The sequence below is a fragment of the Pipistrellus hanaki genome (assembly GCF_964339955.1).
Source record: "Pipistrellus hanaki genome assembly, chromosome: 2".
Lineage (NCBI taxonomy): Eukaryota > Metazoa > Chordata > Mammalia > Chiroptera > Vespertilionidae > Pipistrellus > Pipistrellus hanaki.
This window is the reverse complement of record NC_140504.1, coordinates 143527142-143545814: the sequence shown is the minus strand read 5'-3', so window position 1 is coordinate 143545814 and position 18673 is coordinate 143527142. Positions and strand designations below refer to the sequence as shown.

General features: G+C 33.9%; 1 protein-coding gene across 11 annotated transcripts in view; it reads left to right on the top strand.

Moving 5' to 3' along the window:
- Window positions 1-18673, top strand: part of ADGRL2 (adhesion G protein-coupled receptor L2) — a 176600-nt gene that overhangs the window by 137900 nt on the left and 20027 nt on the right. For all 11 annotated transcript variants that reach the window (XM_084871904.1, XM_084871901.1, XM_084871907.1 and 8 more), the window contains 6 exons: window positions 8180-8305; window positions 8611-8816; window positions 9875-10048; window positions 11405-11614; window positions 12800-13020; window positions 14334-14400. In XM_084871904.1, the coding sequence (XP_084728030.1) occupies window positions 8180-8305; window positions 8611-8816; window positions 9875-10048; window positions 11405-11614; window positions 12800-13020; window positions 14334-14400 (1004 nt within the window). The remainder of the gene's footprint in view (window positions 1-8179; window positions 8306-8610; window positions 8817-9874; window positions 10049-11404; window positions 11615-12799; window positions 13021-14333; window positions 14401-18673) is intronic.

Here is an 18673-nt window from a genome sequence, read left to right as displayed (position 1 = left end):
TTCCCAGTAGGCATCATCTCTTCTGTGGAAATATTTTTGTCGATTAATAAGAGATATTATTGATCACATTTCATAAACTTAATTCAGAAGCCAACACCTTTCCTATATCTTTTAAAAGTTGGTATCGTGTGTGTGTGTGTGTGTGTGTGTATTGTTTTTATTGCCCACTGAAAAATCATTAAAGGAAAAATGTGTTAGAGAACTTAAATGCCTGAATATGGATTGCTTAAGTAATGGAAGTGCTTGCTATGGAACTGTGGCAAACGCTTTTCCATTTCATATAGTATGTTCCTAATGAATTTAAATTACTTTCTGGAATGTGTTCTCCCAGTCAAATATTTTAGGCAAACAATTTGAGCCAAATGTTTATATTAAACACAACTGCCTTTAGGTGAAAATGTGATCAGTGAGCTACATCTTCCATATAGTAAAATAGCCATGCTTCATAGATTGCAAAATAGCTGCAGATAGTTTTGAAGCATGATTTAGAATTTGAAGGCTGGCAACAAGAGGCAGGAATTAACTTGTGATACTTGAAAGAAGCACAGTAATAGAAATTTAGGTTTGACTGATTTAGAAGTGTTGCTCATTCAGTGGGTTTGAGTTTAGATAAAGTTTTATAATATCCCTTAGTAAATAAAGTAAAAAAGTTTTCTAAGCATAAATATAAAAAATAAAACCCAGAAGGAATCATAGACTAATCTTCCACCAAAGGAGTATATATCTGGAACAGTGGATATTGAATGAAGTTTTGCTATCTGGGATGCCATATCTTATTACCTAATTGTGTCTGCCTACATCATGGCACTTTATATTAGAAAATGTAGAAGTGTAAAGTATATAGAAGAAATAGACATCAATCAGATTGTGAAACTTGGATTTAAATTCAAAACTTTAAATAGATTTAAATAAATGAATATCTACAGAGATAGTAATATTAAAATCATGTGGGGGTTTTTTTATTTTTATTTATTTACTGTGACATTTTAGAGTGACAAATAACCCAGTAACTTCAAATTAAATGAAGTCAAAATAATTTGGCCTGACATGATCTGGGAGACCAGTCATAAGGAAAATGGTACCTACCATAGCCTTAGGAGTGAATAAAGCTCCCCTGTCTAAAGCTTTTATTAATTCTGAGGTTAATTTATTTACTAATCTAATGAAGTTCCTAAGATATACCTTAAATGAGTCTTCTCCAATGTTTCCAGTGATGTACTTGTAAGGATAAAGAAGTGTAGACTTGATCATCTTAGAGGATGAGTCATGGAAAATGTTATGACATCAATTTGTTTTTTCTGAGTCTTCTAAAGGCTATATTTAAAACAAAAAGAAAAAAAAAACACACTAAAATTTCCTTCTTATGCTCCTCTCGAGAGTGCCAGAAGATCTGACAGGTCAGGTTGATAATCTATGCTCCCATTAGCCTCGCATAATGTAGATAACGCTTATTATATGTCCCAGATAGTTTTAGCTCAATTTGAGACATAGTCAGAAAATTTGAGCGTTTAGGTATATATTTTTTCCAATACCTATGTTTTTTTTAGAGTTCTAAAGGAGTGTGTTTTATACTTTAAAAAAAAATGTTTTTATTTTAAAAAGGAACATTATGGGTGGAGATTCTTATAGAATGTAGTACACATGTTTTACTTCTCAAAAACAATGCCCTGAACTTACTGAATACATATATTGATTATCCAAGTAATTATCACTGTGAAAGTCATTTTACATATTCTCATATAGTATACCTTTATTTCTAAGATAAAAAGAATTTTGTGATAAATATTATACATGAGTTAGTATGAAGTATACATTCAACTTATTTTCATGTTAGACAGAGGACTAAAGGACTAAAACGGCCCATTATCCTTTTGTGTTCTCACTCTCTTGATGCTCTTATCTAAATTTAGAATGTAGTTACAAAGTCTTTTATTATTAAAACAATTTGTTTTTTCTCCTTAGTAATTTCCCCTTCAGTCCTTAATGTACTTTATTGTATGGTTTACCCTTATGTATAACTTTATAAAAATAGTATAATTATATCTGCTATAATTATATCTGGTATAGCTTTTAAAAGTCAACTTTGAGTTATAGCTTATCTTATATACAATAAGAACAGCTGTACAGTTCGATGAGTTTGGACAAATGTACACCCACCTAACTAACAGCATGGCCAGCATTTCTACCACCTCAAAAGGGTTCTTTATGCTCTTTTTCAGTCAGTTTCCTGGTATCCCCAGCTCCAGACAACCACTGATCTGTTTTCTGTCACTGTAGTTTAGTTTTGCTTTTTCTGGACTTTAGTTGAATGGAATCATATAATATATTATTTTGATCTTCTTTTACTCAGAATAATGTTTTTGAGATTCACCCATGTTGGTGTGAGCGTCAGCAATTCGGTCCTTTTCATTGCTGAGTAGTATTTCATCATAAGGACATACCACTTGTTAGACATTTCAGTAACTTCCACTTTTTGACTGCAATTTTATTCAAGCTGCTCTTTTCCCTAGTCATTGTACCATTTTTTACTCTTAACAACAGTGAGAGTTCCAGTTGCCCATATTTTCACCAACATTTAGGATTGTCTTCTCAATGTCTTTTAAGTTTTAGTCTGGTGGCATCTCATTTTGGTTTTATTTTGCATTTGTTTGATTGTTAAGTTACATTTTATTGGTAACTGTTCAGCTTTTCAGGCGCACTTATTGGCCTTTCATATATCTTTTTGTGAAGTGTCTGTTCATGTCTTTTGCTAATTTTTAATTAGATTGCTGGTCTTTTTAGTAATAAGCTACAAAGATTATATATTCTTGATACAGATCTTTTGTCAAGTGTATATACTCTGAGTGTTTTCCCTCAGTATGTGATTTTAAAAGAATATTTTTAATGATACCTTGAGAGAAGCAGTTTTTAATTCAACATCTAAGCTAATCCTGTTTCACTTATTCTTCTTGTCATTGTTATTCTTGTAACATCATATTATTATAACTGTAAATAGTTTGGTAAATATCCGATTTTTTTTTTCTAAGAAAACACAATGTCACTTTTATACTTCAAAATTTTTAAAAAAATGCTTCAAAAGATAACAAACATGTGCTTAAATTGTATTTGATTCTTATAAATTTGTTAATACTTGATTTTTTAAGTTCGTGTCAGACATTTGATTAATACAATGATTTAGTCCTTTAATTAAAAAATACATAGCTATTTTTTAAAACCATTTTCATTTTTGTTGAAGAAATTGAGCGAGTAATTGGTTCTGTAAAATACCCCACATTTTGGACTTGGCTTATTTCATCCTTCTGATATCACTTTATCATGAATTATATATACTGAAAATTTTATCAGGAGGCTTGATCAGTCAACTTTAAGTCTCTTTTTCTCCCCTCCCTCCCCCAGAACTTTATGTTGAATCCTAGTCAAGAGGCACATGTTTGCTTGTCTTTGTATCTTGCCATTGATTAGGTGTTTAACTATTGTCCATTATAAAATTCACTATCATTTATTCTCCCAATGGGCTTAGCAGCCAACATGATTCTATGTCAGTTTAAGCTCAGTTGCATTGCAGAAACAAAATGCCCAAAGTCACGGCAGCTCACAACAACAAAGGGTTATACTCATCCTGCTGCGTCACCATTGTAGGCTGGGCTGTGGCGCTGCTCCCTGTCATCTTCTGTGGGCTCCCAGTTATATTTACCCTGGATGCAGGGTGATGGAGCCTACACTGTGATATGGGTCTCCTGGCAGAAGCAGTAGTTCTCCCTCTATGCTCTTACTTTTCTCCCTTTCTCTTCTCATTTCACTTAGTACTGTGACAAATTTGAAAAATAGGACAAAGAAATGTATTAAAATCCTACCTACAGCATTGGTTGTGAGTGAGGCTCTGGGTGGCTCTCCTATGAATCAAGTGGATTCAATTTCAGGAGATTTATTGAGCAAAGCATATATTATTTCAAGCATACAGAAGTAGATGCTATTATATACAATTCTGGGTCTCCTCTTTCTTGATCAGATCAAGAAGGGAGTAACCATCATCTTTAAATTACTTATTAACATTGGTAAGCTTTTTTTTTTTTTTTTAATATTGCTCTATGGGAAATGTACATGTAACAGTTACTTTTTGTTTCTCGAGTTGAGATTTCACACTACAAATGTAATGGAGTAATTTTTCTCTACTGTGATAATTTTCATGTTTATGCAGATTAATACATGCATCTCTGGTGCATTCATCTGATCTAAGAAGACTTCACTGTTATTTAATTGTGCCAGTGATAGGTACTTCAGTGGCTTATGTGTTTTTCCCGGTCCTTTAAGAAAACTGCAGTGAGAGTTTTTGTGTCTTCTTGTTCATATGTATGCCTTCTAGACATATATGTACATATATACTTAGAAATAGAATTTTTGAGTCTTAGAGCATGCCCATCTTCAACTTTACTAAATACTGCCAAATTGCTTTCTAATGCAGTTTTACCATTTTACATTCTCACCTGTAATACCATTATTCCCAGCCACTGTCTTTGTTAACACTTTGTTACTGACACAAACATTGTCATTGTAATAGGTTTGACTTGATCACATTATTGTTTTAATTTGCAGTTCTTTGACTACTTAATGCACTTATTGTTTTTTTTTTTTTGTTTTTTTTCCTTTTCTCTCCAGTAAATTTGTTGTCTACAACTTTTTCCTATATACCTCTTTCACTATGAATAATGCATTCTGGACACTAATTCTTTGAGAATTATATAGTTTGCAAATATGTATTTTTTATTTATGCCTTCTCTTTTTTACTTTCATTATGACTTCTTTTGTTTTACAGAATAATGAATTAAAATTTAACAGTCTATTCTTTTAAGGTTGTGCTTCTGATATCTTTTTAAGAAGTATTTTCTTTTTTGGTGTTTTGCTCAAGAAAATCTTCTCTACTTGACAGTTATAAAGGTCTTGTGTTTTCTTTGGAAATTATAAAACTTTCCTCTTTTACAATTATGTTTTTAATCGACCTGAAATTAACTTTTGTTTATGTATGTGGGAGGTAACTAATTTGATTATGTTCTCCATGTGGATAATCAGTTGTTCAATACTTGCATTTGTAGTTACATAATCCATTCCTTTCCCTATTGGTTTATAATGATACCTCAGTCATATATCAAGTTTATGTCCATGTTAGGAGTATGTGTTAGACGTCTCTGCTTTGGTTTTATTTCAATACTATTACTATCTGGTGAGTTCTTTCAGTTCTGTTCTATGAGGAATTAATTGCCTTGCCTGCTTTTGGAGTGGCTCCCCACATGAAATTCAAAATCAGATTGCCAAGTTATTCGTACTCAAAAAAATCTTGTTGGAATTTTTATTAGAATTGGACTTTGGTTTATAGATTGATTTTAAAAGAAGTGTCACAAATTTATTGTGTTCTCCTAACTAAGACTATAAAAAATCCTTCATTTGTTATTAGATCTTTTAATAAAGTTCTGTGTGTGTTTCCCCCCCATTAATATCTTGTACTTTTCTTTCATTAGCTTTATTCCTTGGGAACTATACTATTTATTTTTATTGTAATTAAGATAAAATTTTATTAACTTTAATTCTTCTAAAATTGCATGTTCTAATTGTTACTTGGTCTATAGGAACACAGTTAATTGTGCTGACTGCAGCATTGCCAAATTCTTTTTCTTTTTAGAGAATATGGAGTCTCCCTCAAGATTACTATGTTGTTAATTACGTTTTCTGTAAATAATAACACTTTGCTTTTTCCTTCCAGTCTTTATAGCTTTTATTTTTCTTAAATTGCTGCATTAGCTCTTCTTTTAGTACAGTGCTAAATAAAATCTGTGATAGGGATCATCCTGACTTTAAAAGGAAGGCTTCCAGAGTTTTTCCCCATGTTTGCTCTAAGTTTAGAAAGGAACCCATTATCTGACACCAAAACCTTTATCTGAAGAAAAAAAAAATTTTCATTCCTGTTATTTTGTAAAGATTTCTTATATTGAATGAGTATTAGAATTTGCTTAATTCTTTCTGCTTTATATTAATTTGGTAAATTACATTACTATATTTTTTTTTTAAATTATATTTTTATTGATTTCAGAGAGGAAGGGCGAGAGACAGAGAGATAGAAATAGATACATCAATGGTGTGAATCGTTGATTGGCTGCCTCCGGCATGTCCCCCACTGGGGTTCAAGCCCGCAACCTGGGCATGTGCCCTGAGAATCCAGCCATGACCTCCTGGTTCATAGGTCAATGCTCAACCACTGAGCCCCTCCATTAATATATTTTCTAATGCTTTAATTTCTGGAAGATTTTTTGAGTTAAACTCAGTTTGTTCAGGATGTTGTACTTAAAAGTATGTATAAACTTACTAAATACTGTTGCATCTATATATTTAATATTTTAAACTCTAATAAGTAAATATTTGTTGAATGAAATTAACTCTTTGTACATATATATTTGTATTTGAAACATTTCATGAAACTCAGGAGGAGTTCCTCTTTTCATCCTGTCTTCCATCTTGTTTTGAGAATAGTAGAGTGCCTTTCAGTGAAAGGAAAAGTGAGTTTATATATTAGATGCATATTTTTTAAATATATTTTATTGATTTTGTACAGAGAGGAAGGTAGAGAGATAGAGAGTTAGAAACATCGATGAGAGTCATCGATCAGCTGCCTCTTGCACACCCCCTACTGGGGATATGCCCGCAACCAAGGTACATGCCCTTGACTGGAATCGAACCCAGGTCCCTTCAGTCCCCAAGCCGATACTCTATTCATTAAGCCAAACTGGTCTTGGCTAGATGCATATTTTTGTTACTCTTCTTTCCCCCTTACTTTCTGACCCAAATACAGGGAATCTGATATGAGGAGAGACCATTTACCAGCTCATCAGCTTAATCTTTCTAAGCATGGATCAATAAAATAAGTATCTCAGGCAACCACTTCAGCTGATAGACTTCTAGGAGTTATATGACTCTCATTATAAACTTGTATTTTAGATGTTGACGTGTGGTCTGATAGCTTATATAAATCTCCCAGCATTATAATTTTATATTTACAAATAAATCTATATGTATTTTACAAGACAAAGTTGTGACAGATAAAAAGTAAAAAAAAAATATATATTGTTATTCAAGAGCTACTCTATAATGGCATAAGCCCATTTTGTAAAAAGAAAGGGAGTAAATGCATCATAGTATGTGTGTATGTGAACATACGTGTTTAAGTATTGAAATAACTATACAAGGATATATACACCATTAGAGAAAGTGTACTTTGGAAAAATATATATGAACTTTATTTGTAAATTATTTAGAGTATGTATTACCCTTAGTTGACAAACTTTTATTGTGAAAGCCCAAATAGTATATATTTTAGGCTTCTCAGTCCATGTGGTCTAAGTTGCAAATATTTAACTGGCATTGTAGCACCAAAGCAGCCATAAGACAAAATGTAAACATGGCTGTGTTCCAATAAAACTTTATTTCCAAAAGCAGGTGTTAGGCCAGATTTGACACATAGGGCCTATTTTTCCCAACATAAATATGTACAGATTGATTGTTACTAGTGAAAATTAATGGGGTGTTTTAATACCTTGCCATACATTTTTCTCATAAGTAAACTTAGCTGCTCTTACCACTTTTAGAAATTAGAGAAAAATATATTACTGCTAAACTGACCTTTGGAGTCTTCTGTATTAAAACATATCTTATACATGTAAGTGCATACTAGTACATGCAATAGAGACATTCAGATTTATACTTCATAGTTTTACCCTTGACAAGCAAATAACCATTGAAATGCTTTTTAACATAAAGAGACAAGATATCATTTTGAAATATTTTTGTTTAATCATTTAAATACAACACTGAAAATTTTGTATTGTAAATTCACATATTATTCATATTCATAGGCTAAAAGTCTGGAATTAATTCATGACAAAAATATAAACCTAAAAGAAAATGCTTACACGAAATATATGAAATACATCAAAATGATTATGTGGAATTTTTCAGAATACTCAAGTCATAAGAACTTCTTAGAGTAATTTGGTTCATATTTTGTTGAGCTCTAACAGTAAAGTTTTGTAAGTAGATAAAAAGAAACAGTGGTTTTTATGCAATTATCATTTGCTCTTTGTAGTTTAAAGAATGCCTCCTCATCCCTCCTCCTTTATTCCTTTGCCTCACGCAGTCCTGGAAGTTGCCGTTCTCAGTACAGAAGGACAGGTTCAGGACTTCAAATTTCCTCTGGGCATCAAAGGAGCAGGCAGCTCAATCCAGCTCTCTGCAAACACTGTCAAACAGAACAGCAGGAACGGTAAGGTGGAACGGTCTTTAAAAACTGACAGGCAGTTTTTTTGTTGTTGTTGTTCACATAAACCTGTTAGGTCAAAAAATGCTGAGTATTTGACTTCTGATATAACAAATACACCTTAACATTTAACAGCAAATTTAAAATAATGCCTTACTATTTCCCAGTGAACTCAATCGAAATAAAAATTTCCCATAAGGATTTTTTTCATTTCATTTTTATTTTAATGTATATCTTTTCTTTTTTCTTTAATTCTTAAGTGTGTTTCCATGTGTTTCCCGTAAGTTGTGTGACTGTTTTTACTCTCCTAGGGCTTGCAAAGTTGGTGTTCATCATTTACCGGAGCCTGGGACAGTTCCTCAGTACTGAAAATGCAACCATAAAACTGGGTGCTGACTTTATTGGTCGCAATAGCACCATTGCAGTGAATTCCCACGTCATTTCGGTTTCAATCAATAAAGAATCCAGCCGAGTGTACTTGACAGATCCTGTGCTTTTTACCCTGCCACACATTGATGTAAGTCACGTATGTTAATGAAGTTGCAGAAGGTTAGAAAACCAGTGATGAAGGAAAGCAAAGCCGACCTGCTGGGGATGGGGAGAAGGGGTATGAGGAGATGGCGGAGTGGAAAGAAAGGATCTTGCCTTTAGAATTTCAAATGTTGGACTAGGTCAGAAGGAAAGTTTATTTAAGTCTGGGAACATAAAATTAAGTGAGGTTCAGTGCTTATTACAACTTAAATGTATTTTTAATGAAAGCTAACACAGTAATCAACAGGAAAATGTAAATGACTATAATTGGTTTCAGAATGAAAATCAGCTCTTACCTTAGCAGCAGGAGAGCCCAGTGTTAACTGACAGGACTCTGCCTGTTTAGTGTGCCAGAACTCTTTCTCTTTTTTCTGGTCATATTTGACCCAGTTGTTATCAAGCCCGGATATTATCAAATCTAGGATGGAAGAGATGGACCTTAGAATGCAAGACCTTAGAATGACACTGTGTTGGGATACTGAAGAATTTGGGCTGTTGCTATACATAGAGTGAATATGCGCCCACAGAGAACCCAGTGGACCTCCAGAATTGGCAAAGAAAAATATACATATGTGGCTATTCATGTCTTATATCTGCTGCGGTTGATTCAGTCTTTTAAGAATCCTGAAGTTGCAAAAGTGTCAATGAGAACGAACATGAGCCCTACATGGGCAATGGATTTTAAAACACTTGGTTCTTACAGAGTTTTCTTAGAACAAATCCATGGGTATACTTTTGTCAGGAAAGGAAAAGAAATGGTTCTAATGTGTGATCAATGTATAAAACCATAAGATGGAACTTGTAATTGTGTAAAATGGATCTTTGGTAATTTAGGGGACACTTTAGAGTGTTTCGGACTATAAAGCTCCTCTTAAGTTAGATATCTGCCTTGCATAGCGTAGCCTACAATTTGGATGATGAAAATTTTTATAGTCTGAAACTTACAAAGTTTAATCTAAATTACCTTTTACACATATTAAACAATTGCTATTGCCATGTTAGAGTGTAAAAATCCTAATTTTATCTTGTCACTTTATTTCCCAGCCTGACAATTACTTCAATGCAAACTGCTCCTTCTGGAACTACTCAGAGAGAACTATGATGGGATATTGGTCTACCCAGGGCTGCAAGCTGGTTGACACTAATAAAACTCGTACAACGTGTGCATGCAGCCACCTAACCAATTTTGCAATTCTTATGGCCCACAGGGAAATTGCAGTAAGTATTTTCATTAGGAGCAGAGAAAAAACCTCAGAGATTCAAAACAGCTTCTGTGACAATCCCTTCTTTGGGTGCTAATCAAACAAAGTAATGTGGATTTGTTATTGTTGCTACACTGGCCATATATTTTAGGAAGCCTTGGCATTATATTGTTACTTCTCATAATCAGGTGCTTTGCAGACTTATCCTGAGTTTTCCTCCTTTGGGCAGGTGTTTGGCAGAGGTGGTCAAGGATTGAAGGGGGTCATACTAAAGAGAGAGGGCTCTAAGGTTTCATACCCTCCTCCTCTTGAATGTTCGAATCTTATTTCACAACTTTTAAGTTTCCCAATTATTTTGCTCACTGCAAAACTGCAGATTTTGAAAGGTCAGAATGGTATCTGGAATGTTCCTTAGTATTTCTTTATGTGATTAAGAAAAGAAAAAAAAAAAAAAGCCAGAAGATAAAAATACTTAAGAAACATAGCATGAAGCCGGGACCGGGTTGGCTCAGTAGATAGAGCATTGGCCTGTGGACTGAAAGGTCCCAGGTTCGATTCCGGTCAAGGGCATGTACCTTGGTTGCGGGCACATCCCCAGTGGGTGGTGTGCAAGAGGCAGCTGGTCGATGTTTCTCTCTCATCGACGTTTCTAACTCTCTGTCCCTCTCAATTCCTCTCTGTGTAAAATCAATAAAATATATTTAAAAAAAAAAAAAGAAAGAAAGAAAGAAACATAGCATGAAAGCTCTCAGAACTATTGTGTACTGTGTCTTAGTATAAAATCTATAATAATAACAGCATAATATGCTAATCAGACCAGATGTCCTTCTGGATGACCCTCTGGGCGAAGCCCTGGCCCCCGGTGCCTCCTGGGGCTGGAAGGAAGCCTGGGTCTTGAATGCCAGGGGGAAGCCAGTGCTGGCAGAGGTGGGAAGGAAGGGCCTACTCTTGCACGAATTTCCGGCATTGGGCCTCTAGTATAATATAAAAACCCAAACCGAAAGTTACAACGTAAAATTTGACTCATATGTAAGCTAGGAAACTTATTTAAATACCAACTATATATTTTTTTTTTATCATAACTAAATATCCTTTATTATTTTATATTTTCTATGATTATTTAGGTAATCTCAATCATTTTGAAATAATTGGATTTCTAGTAAATTCTTCCACTTCCATAGGTCATCTTTGGATATAAATATTGACTGTATTGTAAGATCAATATTTTTTTTTTAGTATTGAGCCCTGTTTGAGCACACATGACTGTCCAGGGGGATTAATATTAAAAGATGAGCTATCACATGTGAAAACTATCTCACCTTGAGTTGATGCAATGAGGAATATTAACATTTATTTATGTTTTTATTTTCAGTACAAAGATGGAGTTCACGAATTACTCCTGACAGTCATCACCTGGGTGGGAATTGTCATTTCCCTTGTTTGCCTGGCTATCTGCATTTTCACCTTCTGCTTTTTCCGTGGTCTCCAGAGTGACCGTAATACAATTCACAAGAACCTTTGTATCAACCTTTTCATTGCTGAATTTATTTTTCTAATAGGCATTGATAAGACAGACTATATGGTAAGCACCCCTTCAGTTTATTGACCTTGAATCTCTGAAAATTATGATGACAAGTGTGAATCCCCTCATCCTTGTATGCTGATATTAATATTTGACCTTGTTAGCAGTCTAATTGACATGGCACAATTGAAGGATAATTTGTAGTAAATTAAAAGGCAGCCCAATCATTAAGAAAAATTATGAGTTCATTCCTCATATTAAGGTACAGTTGACATTTTTCTGGGTTGTTACTAAGACACATAATTTGGTTAGAAGAATGCTGGGATACTGAAATGGAAAGATTCTGTTTTTACCATTTTAATTTTCTCACATAGTAATTCTGACCAGTGATCATTTATTCATATTCTGAGCACTTCATTCATTATGACTTTCCTGTGTTATGAACAGAAGTTAACAATTAGTTAATTTTCGCCCTATATTCATCTATACCAGACTGAATTTAAGAATCCTTTACCTATGACAGGAAAGTAATGTTAGGTAATTAGAGCTGGGGTATTTGTCATTAAAGCAAATTTTTAAAATTCTGGAATAGAAAAAAATAGAAATAGTATATATGGAAACAACTGTTCTATAATGAAACAGATCATCTGCAAGTAGAGTATTAAGAGTTAATCATGGCCGAAACCGGTTTGGCTCAGCGGTAGAGCGTCGGTCTGCGGACTGAAAGGTCCAGGTTCGATTCCTGTCAAGGACATGTACGTTGGTTGCGGGCACATCCCCGGTAGGGGGTGTGCAAGAGGCAGCTGGTCGATGTTTCTCTCTCATCAATGTTTCTAACTCTCTCTCTCTCTCTCTCCCTTCCTGTCTGTAAAAAAATCAATAAAATATATTTTTTTTTAAAATAAGAGTTAATCATGAATAATTCTAGAAAAGAAATTAAGATGCTTTTTTATTTCTTTAATCTTTTAAAAATTTCACTACAAATCATAATGCTTTAGAGTGGTACAATTTCTAGCACACCTGGCATTATACTATAAGCACTAATTACACTTTCCAAATTTGGCAGTGTTTGTAACTCATTTCCAATTTTAGGAAAAAAAATTAAAGAAGCAGTATATAAATAATGACATATTTTTAAAGATAGTAGTGAGCACCATCAGTGACTGTTTTACAATTCTGAAGTGGACTGTTGACATTCATGTGTTCTTCTTTTTTTGGTTTTATTTTTTTTCTTTTCCTTTACAGATTGCATGCTCAATATTTGCAGGACTTCTACACTTTTTCTTTTTGGCTGCTTTTGCCTGGATGTGCTTAGAAGGTGTGCAGCTCTATCTAATGTTAGTTGAAGTGTTTGAAAGTGAATATTCAAGGAAGAAATATTACTATGTTGCTGGTTACTTGTTTCCTGCCACCGTGGTTGGCGTTTCAGCTGCTATTGACTATAAGAGCTATGGAACAGAAAAAGCGTAAGTAATTGCAAGCGACCTGAGTGTTTTTCAAGTGAATAATTTTTTAAAGCCTGTTAGCTGTCAGTGAGGTTCCCTGACAGACTAAAATAGCCTCTGAAAGCTTTATTGGAAGAGAATGGGCATGCCGTGTGCAAATTACAATCAAGTCTTTTGTAATTTTCTAGGTTCAGAGGATTTGTACTCTGGTGAGGCAGATTCTAAATTATGGACTTTCTTTTTTAATACAAAAGATTGACCTGAAACAAATTGAAAAAGTAAATAACTTTTTGGCCTTAGAAAGATATTAAGAGAAATCCTTCTGAACTTAAAGCATCTGACAGGCCTAACGACTCAGTTTTAAGCTAATGCTTCATTAGTTCTCTTTGTGCAGCCAGCCCTCCAGCTAACTCGCTTTCTGAATTGTGACAGTAGCACATTCCTTCCCATATGTTTTACTTTGATAATATTTTATCAGGCAGTTTGAAAGGATTATAATAAGGCACTGTCTTTCATTTATAAAAATATAGATATTTATGGAAAGTGACAGAAAGTAGGACATAGCCATGTTTCTAAGGACTTTATTTGCTAGAGGCATGAATTTGCCTTCTAATTCTGTTTATTTTTTCCTTTGATAAAATTAGTTATATAAAGATTCTTTGGACGAAAGAAAACTTTTTTTTTAACTGTACAGATGATGAAAGACAAATAAAAGAAATTCAGTGGGGATTCAGTGTTATGTGAAAAATGAACCACTAAGTAAAATCTGTCTCAATAAGTTTATGCATAATTTACTCTTAATACTAAATGAGTCTATGCTTTGAATTTCCCCCACCCCCAATATTTTCCATTCCCAGGTGAGGTATTTTATTTATGCTCTGCAGTTTTGCAACAAACATACGCAATATTTGTCTATTATGTTTCCTAGGATTAAGCAGTTTAGCTCACGTATAGATCTGAAAGGCAACAATTGAAGATAGTTTTAAAATGATGAGACAATTTGGAATATTGAGTTTCAAGTTTTTCTTAGTAAAGTCAGTGATCTTAAGAATTAGCGATTGGGGCATGGTGGGGTTTATTATTCCCTTATACAAACATAACTACGTCTTGATCAAATTTAAAACCTGAAATGAAAACCAGTAGTTTGAAGTAAATATATTGCTATTTTTTCAAGTGAAACCTGGCCTAGAATTAATAAAATTGTTCTTGCCCATGATAAATGAATTTTCAAAGGCAAATGTAAATGCAGTTTTATCATATTTTAAAATGTATATTTTTCTTGTCATGTTGAGTATCCATTGAAGCTACTTATTACATTTCTTTTTCCATAATAGTTGCTGGCTTCATGTTGATAACTATTTCATATGGAGTTTCATTGGACCTGTTACTTTCATTATTCTGGTAAGCAGACCCTACTTTCCCTTCTTTTTTTGGCTTGCTGCTTTAGCAGTACTATTGAAAAGGAGATACTTTGTTTGATTGTTATTTATCTATGCCTTCAATGATTATAAACCCATCTAGCTTATGGGATAAAATTATACAGTATATTTTAAATATTATACCATTATTGAGAGTTTATACATTTACTAATTAGTAGTCTCTCCTGTAAAATGTACTTTTTCTTATTTTTAATTTGGTTTGATAAAAAATATCATGTCATAATCTTTGAAAATCTACTCACATATAAAACATGTTAAGGTTGCATGGTTTGAAACTAGATTGATAATTACAAAGGAATAACTGATACGTATTTTTAAGTAGTGGAGTGTTTTTGCTAAGAGTTTGAAATCAGGAAATTCTGTCTCCAAAATCTATAATATTAGTGTTGTACCAAGCTATATGGCATTTATGAATTAATGTTTTATGAAAGTGAAAGAAAATTAGGTTAATGTTTACTATCTTAATTTTCACACAGTAATTGGTACTTTTAAATAAATGTCCATATCCTGAGTTCTTTTTAGAGTAGTTTTTTTATTTTATTTTATTTTTCAATTACAGTTTGCATTCAATATTATTTTGTATGAGTTTCAGAGAACAGACTGTTGGTTGCTAGAGTGGAGGACTTTGGGGGTGAAAGGGTGAAGGGATTAAGAGCTACAAATTGGTAGTAACAAAATAGTCACAGGGATGTAAAGTATAGTAGAGGGAATATATTCAATAATATTGTATTATAATAACTATGTATGGTGCCAAGTAGGTACTTGAAATATTGAGGGGACCACGTTGTAAAGTCTATGATTGTCAAAAATATATATTTAAGCTTAGATTAATGAATGAATAAAAAATCAAATTTAGCTTTATTAGAAATAAAGTTACTTTTATAAAACTTAAAATACCAAATAACTTGTATTTGTATAGTGGCATTAAGGTATTTTTTAAACTTCTTCTATTATTGTTAGTCAAATATTTGAAATATAGGAAAAATAAAAGAATGCAGCAAATATATTTGGATTTCAGTATTTAAAAATTTTCGCTCAGTTATAGTCTTAATTTGTTAGAAATAGGTGTTGACTATTACTATAAGATTGAAAAAGAAACATAAACAAGCTTAAATATTGCCTATATCTTTTTATTACTGTTTAAGCATTCTTTTTCTTTAAAAAGTGACGCAAGTGAGCTTCTCAGGATAGTACTATGGTTAACTAGTGTTTCATAAAGTTGAGAAAAATTTTAGTAATTCAAGGAAATTTAAAACTACTTTAAGTGTATGTACGTTTGTCACTAAAATGAATTTTTAACACAATTATACAAAGTCAAATGAAAACTTGAGATGGATGCCTGTATGAATCAGACCAGGGAAAGTGTTGCAGGGAAAGCTGATTTCTCGTTGGAATTATTCAATCCAGATGCTTGTCCCAGTTTTCGTTCTTGGTTGACTTAGGTTAACACAGACTAAGCCTAGGTTGAGTTATAAGACAAATAGCTAACATGAAAGGATATAGTCCTTAAAGACTCACGCTTCTTTTTTCCCACCTTAGCCTTTGACCAAATCTATTGATATTTTGAACATTTTAGGGATATTTGGTCTTTACGTGTTTAATTCTTTTGTACTGCAGTTTTATTTATTTTCTATCTCTAAAGATAAATACTGACTTTAGAACAATAAGAATGGTTTCATTTGACAGAAGGAGTTCATGTTCACATATATTCAGTTTTCAATAAGAAAAGGTAAAGGACATTTTATTATGTTGCCCATTTACAGTGTCATTATTATCCTCTACCAAATCATTTAAGTTGAGATGTGAAGGGCTTTGGGGAACAGAGTTGCCAACTTAAAACAAAACAAAACAGCAGGTAGCAATCACAGTTAAAGATCCTGAGAGTGACTCTTCTCTTGCAATTGTTTTGCCCTCTAATCGTCCTAGCATGGAGACAGAGTGGAATAGAGTGTAAAACATTATCTTGAGTGTAACCTAAATTGAGATTTGATACCATTGTAGAATATGGATTTGTTGAATATTATTAGATTTACCTGCATATATTCTTCTGGTAATACAGGACCTTTAAAAGGCATTTATATAGTATCTTCTACATTTAAGTACTCTTTTTTTTTTTTTAGTTTATCTTTATTGTTGAAAGTATTACAGATGTCCCCTTTGTTTCCCCATTGACCCCCTCTGCCCATACCCACCCTTCCCAGGCCTTCACCACACTATTGTCTGTGTCCCTGGGCTATGCAAAAATGCACATCAGTTCCTCTGATTAATCTCTCTGTGTCCACTGCCTGAGGAGTATTCTTATAACAAGTTTTTCATTTCCAATTTTTCTGAATTGAAACCGTTTAACATAGTAATATTAAACAAGAGTACATCTTTCATAATGTTCTATGAAGAAAAATAACATGCTATGGAAGATAAAACTTCCTCCTTCTATGTTTCTATTGAGTGTCTCGCCTACAGGCCACTGGAGTTATTATGTCTATGAGAAAAGTGCTTGCAAGTAATGAGCAGTGGGAAACCATTAGTATGCCTGAAATGGTTTAATGAAAGCTTGGATCATGACACCTCAGGAGCTATTCTTATCATTTGGACAGCTCCATCTGCATCTTTAATAATTAATTCAGTTCAGTAAGAGTTCAGCTCACACACTCATTTAGAAGTCTTCTTTAGAGAACACCTCTCTGGCTGCCAGTCCCTGGGAGAAATGGGTTTCTGCTTGGCTAACAGCAAAGATCTGGAGATACAAATGCAGTTTTAGAGCTGCATTTGCCAGGTAGCAAAAGCTCCAGGGAGGACAAAAAGGGTCAGAACATGTGTGGTTCAGTTAGGTTACTTCAGAGTGGTGTTTCTGTGCTTCTGTCTTATCATATCCATGTCAGCACTGCCAGCTGTGGAATGAATTTTAAGCTGCTAAGCTCAGGCGGATGTGATCCAATTGAGCAGGTTGCTGACTGGAATGCAAACTGTGCGTTCCTGTAATCTGTGGAGCCTTTCTGTATTTTTAAATTTCTCATGTCATCAATATGGGTGATGACTACCGTAGTTGTGCCTGTCATTAAGTGGTGATAACTTTTATCAGCAAATTATACTGGAAGATTATTAAAACAATAATTTATAAAAATGATATTTTGGGGTAGGTAAAAGACTACTATGCATTATTGGCAAGAGGAAGAATTCCCCCATTTGTTGATTTACTATTTTTTAGCTATATGGGAAAATACTTTTCTTCTGAATTTGCTGTCAGTCTCTTGTGTAGAATTCTTTTGAGACGTCTATATAGCTGTTTATATATGAACACACACACACACACACACACACACACACACACACACACGCAGAGTGGAGTTAAAACCTGATTAATTCTTAGTTCTGTTGCCTCATCTCCAGAATTAGTCATTAGTATGGACAGTTAGGCTGGTGAGTTGCCATACACCATTAACACAGTCTGTATAACCTGTGCTTATCGGGGGCTTCTATGGGAAGAATTGAATAATAGCTTGTGCCTACCAGGTTTAGACAGATCTTTGTAACTGTCTTTTCCTTTTTCACTATTGCATAACACTTTCCAAACTATTCCACAATAACTAGGTATAAACGCAGTAGTAGTTGTGTTGGAAAGAAAAAAAAAAAACACAAAAAACGAAGAACAAGAGTGAGGAGTGAAATGTGGCTGTGTTGCGTTGAAGGGAGAAGAGACAGGCTTCTCTCCCGGTCTTTTTTCCTGCCTCCCAGGGAGAAACGGGAGATTCCATGTGTGAAGGTTGTGTTTTATTTCTTAAATGCGTACCAAACACAGGAAAGTAAATTGGAAGAAATGAAAGTGAGAAAAAAGAAATCACTTACTCTAACCCAGTGGTCGGCAAACTGCAGCTCGCGAGCTGAGGTTTGCCGCTCTGTTGACTAATGAGTCTGCCGACTACTGGGATAGGGGCTTAACCACAAAAAACAACAGCCTGTAATTATTGGAATCGAGAGTCTAAGCCAGTGGTCAGCGAAGTCATTAGTCAACATAGCTGCATGTGGCTCACGAGCCTCAGTTTGCTGACCACTGCTCTAACCTAAAGGAAAAAAGTTACCGGTAAAAAGCAGCAGCAACACAGAGGTATATGGCTAGAAAGAGCCACGTATGTCCTGGGGAAAAGGCAAAGAAGAAAGGAGGCAGAATTGCAGCCAGTTCTTTATTTGAAGTTAACCCTTTCAGTCTTCAAGTGGCTATTTTGAATGATAGGTTTTAT